At 47.0% G+C, this 7628-nt stretch overlaps 1 protein-coding gene across 4 annotated transcripts in view; it reads left to right on the top strand.

Moving 5' to 3' along the window:
* The first annotated feature begins 896 nt into the window (after positions 1-896).
* The window catches only part of GNPTAB (N-acetylglucosamine-1-phosphate transferase subunits alpha and beta), an 83070-nt gene continuing 76338 nt past the window's right edge, over positions 897-7628 (top strand). For 3 of the 4 annotated variants that reach the window (XM_059936765.1, XM_059936764.1, XM_059936763.1), the window contains exon 1: positions 897-1204. In XM_059936765.1, coding sequence (XP_059792748.1) covers positions 1140-1204 — 65 coding nt within the window. In that variant the 5' untranslated portion in view covers positions 897-1139. The remainder of the gene's footprint in view (positions 1205-7628) is intronic. The other variant, XM_059936766.1, reaches the window with a different exon arrangement.

The raw sequence follows: 7628 nt of genomic DNA, 5'->3' as shown, positions 1-7628 counted from the left end.
CTCCCCAACTAGACTCTCTGGGAACAGCGGCCAGATCTAGTTCTTTTTTAATTTACTTTATTTATTTATTTTTGGCTGTGTTGGGTCTTCGTTGCTGTGCACAGGTTTTCCCTAGTTGGGGCTAGTGGGGGCTACTCTTCGTTGCGGTGCGCAGGCTTCTCATTGCGGTGGCTTCTCTTGCTGCAGAGCATGGGCTCTAGGCGTGCGGTCTTCAGTAGCTGTGGCTCACAGGCTCAGTAGTTGTGGCGCACGGGCTTAGTTGCTCTGCGGCATGTGGGATCTTCCCGGACCAGGGCTTGAATCCGTGTCCCCTGCATTGGCAGGCGGATTCTTAACCACTGCACCACCAGGGAAGCCCTAGCTCATATTTGAAAATGCAACACCAAGCACCATGCCAGGCACCGGACACTAAATACATATTTAATTAATAAATGAATGAAGGAATTTAGGTTTTGGCACATTTAGCCCCCAAATTTCCTCTTTCAAACAATACGGTTGGACAGCCAGAAGGGAAAGGAGGCCCATGACAGCATCTCCTCTTAGGGCTGTGAAAAACCATGATTTCCCAATTATTGTAAATGCAGGAAGGGTTTTGTGCACAAAAACATTCGTGTCAATATAGCACCGTCTGGGGCGCGGCCTCCTTGCAGAGGCCAGCCCCGGCCCGGTCGCCCGCCCAACCCGGTTTCGAGGATCCCAGCCAGGCCGGGAGAGCCCGCGGCGCACGCGCAGTCGGGGAGGGCACTCGGCTGCCCTCCACCCCTCCGCCCTGCAGGTGGCGCTGTTGTTCCCACCGCCGGCGCCGCCACCCCCGTCTCTAGCTGGGCTAGACCGGGGCGGCGCCGGCCGCCTCGCGGGCCGCGCGACCGCCTCCGCCGCACCGAGGGCGTGGGCTCCCGGCTCCCGGAAGCGGCCGCCGCGGCGTGGAGCCGAGCGGGCGTCGATTCCCGGAGCGGCAATGCGCGGCGGCCGGAGCCTGTGACCTGAGCACGGCGGCCCGGTGGGGGCCGCGGAATGGCGGCTCGTTGAGGAGGCGGCGGCGTCTCCGGCCCTTCGGGCGCGGCGCGGCGTGTCGGCGGCCGGGGTGATGCTGCTCAAGCTCTTGCAAAGACAGACCTATACCTGCCTGTCCCACAGGTATGGGCTCTACGTCTGTTTCGTGGGCGTCGTTGTCACCATCGTCTCGGCCTTCCAGTTCGGAGAGGTGAGTAGAGGCGCGGGAGCCCTGGCCGGGGCGCGCTGAACCCGCACGACCCCACGGCGCCCCAGCCCCGGCGCGCTCCACTCTTGCCTCGCCATCCTCCCTGCAGCTCCGGGGACGAGCTCCAGAGCCTGCCCTTTCCCCGGGGGCGCCGCGAACTCAGAGCTCCTCTCCGGGCTGCGGTTTCAGCATCTGGGGTCCAGACCTCGCCCTCCCGACGGTTTGGGGGATCCGCGCTCCTTCTGCCGAGTCCCTTTCCCTCCAGGTGCCTTCTTCAGGGTCCCCAAGTCATTTGACTTTCTCCCTCAGGCCTTGTTCTCCACGCACCCCTCTCCCGGGACCCAGAGTTCCTAAATTGCACTGAATTCTCAGTCCTTGCCCCTCCTGCGGCTTCCTCCTCAGGTGTCACCCTTCTAATCTTTTCCCTTTGACAGAGGCACTTTATATTCTTAATCCCGTTTCTGCCGAATCTCAAAACTTTGTCCAAGAGGGGTGTTTTCTTGGCACGTGAATTTGCAGTGGGGAGAGTGTACTGGCTCCAAATTTAAAGGACTTACACGTGAAAAGGTGCTTTTTTTTTTTTCATTTTTTGCTCTCTTATTTGAGACAGCTGAATATCATCAGTGAGCCCCTAGAGGCTGTGCTGGTAGATGTGCAAACACTGATGTGTGGCCTCTCCAAACACTTTTCTCTATCCCGAGATCAGCTGAGCCTGGGGCCCCTTCCTGTGACCAGGATGCCCATAACCGTCTTGGACTCCAGCACCCAGTCTCTTGGGAATCAGCACAAGCTCTCGGGTCATGGGATGTGCTTATCATTTAGATTCCAGATCGCACAAGCCCAGCCTGTCTTGATCTGCTGTTAGTTAAAGCATAAAGCACAAAGCACAGGTATAAGCATAAAGTAATTCGATAAGATTGTAAACCCCGGAGGGTCCAAGCAACAGGTTTGGCAGGTGGAAACACCCAGGTGTAATAGATTTTGTGCCCCTCTGGGTATGGACTTTAAACATTTTCTTGAATGAAACAGCCCTTTGATTCAGGTTGCATGGCTATTTCATGACTGACAGTCTAATACAGTACTCTTTGTTATAAACAAATGTACAAGAGACTATGGGTAGGTGAGAACTGGAGGAGTACACGTATGTGATTTTAGAGGACATCCCCTTTTAAAATGTGTCTAGCAATTGGAAGAAAGTTGTATTTTCAAGTTGTTAGAAATTCGTCTCTTTATTTTTTTTCTTTTTTGGGGGTAGGAGGTTGCAAAAGGTTTAAAAATTAACAGAATATTTTTCAGAAATGCCACAGTATACATTTGCTTGAAGTCTGTACCCATGCTGGATTGTGGGCTCCATGAGAGAGGGTGCTGTCTTTAACCACTGTGACCAGGTGCTGTGCCAGGTACTGCCAGAGTATACAGTCTAAATATTTGTCTAATGAATATGTGGCATGATTTTCAGGTTTACACTTTTAGTAGTTCTTGGTCTAGGGGCTGATGAAAATAAGTCTTATAAGTAAGGGTTGAGAAAGTACCCCAGACTTGTAAGTGTGGAATATGTACCTAATATTATACTACCTGCTGTTCTGTCTTTGTTTCATGTATTGCACCTTAATGCAGTGATTGTATCTATACATAGTTAAGTGTCTTATTGCTGACAAAAGATTTTTTTGGCCCTGAGTAATTTTAAGTTAGCTGTTTATTAACTCCCCTGCAGTGTGAAGGTGACTCAAAGGCATCAGTTGTTAGAATTTTTCTTTTTATGTATTCCACGTCTGGTTATTTAGTTACTGAAAGAAAGTCTTGAAATGGCCACAGATCTTAAAGTTTGGAACAGACAAAAGAAATGAGAGGCAAAGAATGCCAACAGGTGGCATGGGAAATGGAAACAGCTGGCTCAATACCCCTACTATATTTCCTGTAGTTAATTTCTACAGTGCAGCTGAAAAGAGGAGCTGCAGGATTAGGCAGATCTGGGTTTGAATGCTGGTGCCAGTATTAATGATCATGATCACGGCTAATACATAGGACTTATCATATGTTAGGCACTCTCTTGACTGCTTTACATATATTAACTCATTTAATCCTCACAACATCACACCTGTGAGATGGGTACTAGTGTTAACCACCCCGCACCCCTGCCTCCAATACCAAAGTCTGAGGGTGATCAAGACCCTTACACTCAGCCCACCGTATCCTCCAGTTACGCATCAGGGATACTGGAGGGCTGACTGTATACCCATTTTACAGATGATGAAACTGAGGCACCTGCACAAATTAATCCAGCTAGTTCATGGCAGAGCTGGGCTTCAAACCAAGGCAGTGTATGGCTCCAGAGCTGTACTCTTAAGCATGTCTCTGTGGCTTCTCAGATAGTCTGGGCTGTCCCTTATATGATCTTCAAAAGGATACTTAACCTCTCTAAACTTCAGCCTCCTCATCTTTAAAAAGGAGGCAAGAATACCTTCTTTGCAGGGTTGAGCCTATTAGTTCCTGGCACATAATAGGCTCTCATTAAGTGGTAGAACTACAGCTGCTATTATTATTGTCATCAACTATCTTATGCCCTTAGTACTTATTTTGAAACAAACCTTTGAAATAGAATATGCTCATCACACAGTTAATATTACCAACTTGTTAATAACTTCACTGATTGTAATGGCTAGAAGGACTAAGATCATTGTTAATTGTGAATTCATCACTATCTTTTTTCCCTCTCTTAGGATAAGTGGTATTGGCTGCTACCTTTTAATAAGTTATTTGTATATTCATCCAAATATTGAGAAAGAAAAGTGGAATTGAGAGAGGGAAGTACTAAAAAAAATTTATTTTTATTTTCCCCTTAAGTTGAGCCAGGTGTTTTTGAAGAACCCTTGGGAACTCTGATTAAACAAAAGCAGAACCTGATCGAAACCCACAGGGAGGGCCCACTGGATGGGGACTAATGGCCACTGAAGCGCGTCACCTTGGGTGAGGGTAGCAGGTAAACTAGTTGATTTGGGCGAGTCATGTGGCCTCTGGGAGCCTCAGTTTCCTCATCTATAAATGAATGATTATCCTTTTTAGCTCAGAAACTTCTGATTTTAAATGTTTGTCCTCTGTTGATATTGAATAGACCTTAAAACGTGCTTTTGAAGTAAAAATCTGTTATTTCAGGGTCATTTTATATGGAAATTTATATTTACATTTTATATGGAAATCCACAATCCCTTATCTGAAAATTCTACTGAACCTTGGAATTAAACATCGGTATCTTACAGGGAAACGTGTGAGTATTTACACTCAGTGAGGAGAATAAAAAGACTATAAATAACTTCAAGTTGGTTTAGGTCAAGTTTTGCCACCAGATGAGTTCAGGTCAGGTCAGGTTTTCCTGCCAAAAAAGATCTTCAGTGTTGAGAGCTTTTTGGATTTTAGGATTGTGACTAAAGGATTGTAGATCATTACTGGGTATGTGTGTATCTGTGTACATGTGTGTGTATAAAATACAATATATCACTTCCTTACATGTACTAAGTATGGAAACAAAGAGGTGTCCAAAAAGTAACTTCAGTGAGGGAGTCAGACAAGTTCAGATAGAATCTACCCATACTGGGCAGTAACCCTGGCCTCCTTCCTCTCTTTTGCTCACCTGTCTTCTGTCGCCATTTTGGATTCGTTAGATATTCAGTGAAAAAGAAGATTGAAAACTGGGTCCAGCTCCAGTTTCTCATACTGGCCCAGTTTCAAGAAAGAAATTAGTTATGCTTATATTTGATTATTTCGCTCATTAAACAGATACGTTTTGAGTGTGTTCTTTGCCAAAGGCAACAAATAGTTGACGTTAAAGGAACCTGGCCTGAGAGCTGGGAGGCAGCCTCTGGCCCGGCTCTAGCCCCACCATAAACTGTATCCTCAGTGGTTTCCAGACTGTGTTACTCCCAGCTGCCTCCTGGGTGGGGGCAGCCACTCTTACCTGTTTGTGTAGATTTCTTTTGGGGGTGAAGAAAACTTTCACTATTAAAAATGTTTTAAAACTTCCAGACTAGATTTCTGACACCCCCATTTTAGCTTTAATGTTCTGTGAATATACATTTATTGGATGTTTCACATGGGAAAGCATGAACTATAATGTAATGGAGTTTGTGCTACAGAGAAAATGCCAGTGGCTGCGCTGAGCCTCTTTATTTTTGGCCGCGCCGCGTGGCTAGCGGGATCTCAGTTCCCCGACTAGGAATTGAACCCGTGCCCTCGGCAGTGAAAGTGCAGAGTCCTAACCACTGGCCCGCCAGGGAATTCCCTCACTGAGCCTCTTTATTTTTTAAAAAATTTTTATTTATTTATTTATGGCAGTGTTGGGTCTTCGTTTCTGTGCAAGGGCTTTCTCCAGTTGCGGCAAGCGGGGGCCACTCTTCATCGTGGTGTGCGGGCCTCTCACTATCGCGGCCTCTCTTGTTGCGGAGCACAGGCTCCAGACACGCAGGCTCAGTAATTGTGGCTCACGGGCCTAGTTGCTCCGCGGCATGTGGGATCTTCCCAGACCAGGGCTCGAACCCGCGTCCCCTGCATTGGCAGGCAAATTCTCAACCACTGCGCCACCAGGGAAGCCCGAGCCTCTTTAAATGGTATCTTTCTTTTGGGGGGTTTGGGAGAGATACACAGCCCAGCTAAGTGTCAAAGTAGAGACACTGTCATTTTCCCTGCTATTCTTAGCACCTCTAAAGTGCTTGGTGCCCAGTAGGTGCCCAGTAGGTGCCAAATAAATACTTGATGTGTGAATGAATGAATGAATTGGGGGTGATCTTAACGAACCTCCCTTTAAGCTCATTTCCAGTAAAGGTGAGTTTTCTACCCTGATGCAGCCCATCCACACTTGCCTTTTGTCTCTCAGACATGGTTGGTCAGGTGCACCCTGTACGGTGGAGGGCGCTGTCAGGTGCAAAGGACTATGTGCAGCTCATCCTTGGCCATCTTTGGCTAGTTGAGATGAGGCCATGATATACACATGAGTAACAGTACAAGAGAGTAAGTATTTGCATGCCTGAGTAGGTGCACAATAATGACTTAGAAGATCAGAGGGAGGGAAGAAAATTATGGGTTGAAACATCCTAGGGGAAGTTGAGACTTTTACAAGGAGACGGGAGCTTTTTCTTTTTGAATTATTAGTGGTTTAAAATTGTTGCTGGTATTAGCCAGTGGCAGTTGGTTGCAAGTGATAGAATTCCACTTCGAACCTGGGTTAAGAAAAAAAGGTAGTTTTTTGACTCACGTAGTTGAAAAATATAGGGTGAAATTTCTGGCAGGATCAGATCAAGGTGCTCACATGATGTCATCTGGACTCTTTGTCCCTGTTCTCCAGCTCCATGGGTTTAGTTCTCAGACAAGCTCTCCCCATATGGGAGCCAAGATTGGTGGCAGCAACTCCAGCAGCTGGTCTCCCAGTTTAGTAACCTTCTCTTCCTCATTAGTGCCAGCTAGACCCAGGGCGGCCTGCCTAGCTGGGGAGTGAGTGCCCTTGTGCCTTCATTAACCACCTTGATCATTTCCGGAGCTAGGGTTATGGGTGGGACTGTCAGTCTCCACTGAACCATGTGAACTGAGAGGGCTTCCCCAGAGGGAAATCAGGAGGCTGTTATCAAAAAAAGAGCCAGAGCAACAGATGTCCTAGACACTGGCTTGAGTCAAAACCCGTTTCTTTTCCTTGGCCTTAACATTGACACATTGACATTGTGACTGTGATAGGTGTTAGCCCTTTACCTTGTTCTAGAAGATGTGAAAGTGTGTTGTTTCCATTTTCCATTTTTGATACTGTGTTGTTAAGTACTCTAATCTGTGAAACTTGTATTCTTTTTTAAAAAGTTTATTTATTTATTTAATTAATTTATTTAAAAATTTTTTTTGGCTGCATTGGGTCTTCGTTGCTGTGCGTGGGCTTTCTCTAGTTGTGGCGAGCGGGGGCTACTCTTCGTTGTGGTGCGCAGGCTTCTCATTGCTGTGGCTTCTCTTGTTGTGGAGCACGGGCTCTGGGCGCATGGACTTCAGTAGTTGTGGCTCGTGGGCTCAGTAGTTGTGGCTTCCAGGCTCAGTAGTTGTGGCTCGTGGGCTCTAGAGTGCAGCCTCAGTAGTTGTGGTGCACGGGCTTAGTTGCTCCGTGGCATGTGGGATCTTCCCGGACCAGGGATCGAACCCATGTCCCCTGCATTGGCAGGTGGATTCTCAACCACTGCACCACCAGGGAAGACCCCGAAACTTGTATTCTTGAGTGGGCGTATTAATATGGAGTTTTGTTAAACACAGTGCAAGTGTGCCCTCATAAATCTTTCACTAACGATTCAATATATATCTTTAATGGGTGATTTGATAGTTGCATTTGATTTGACTTACTCTTGAGGTCTAAATAATGTTGATCTTGTTAATGAAATTAAGCAGAAAATTAAGAGAGAAAGCTTAA

Source organism: Balaenoptera ricei, chromosome 10, assembly GCF_028023285.1.
Source record: "Balaenoptera ricei isolate mBalRic1 chromosome 10, mBalRic1.hap2, whole genome shotgun sequence".
NCBI classification, from domain to species: Eukaryota; Metazoa; Chordata; class Mammalia; order Artiodactyla; family Balaenopteridae; genus Balaenoptera; species Balaenoptera ricei.
The sequence above is the reverse complement of the archived record's forward strand: the minus strand, read 5'-3'. Positions and strand labels throughout refer to the sequence as shown.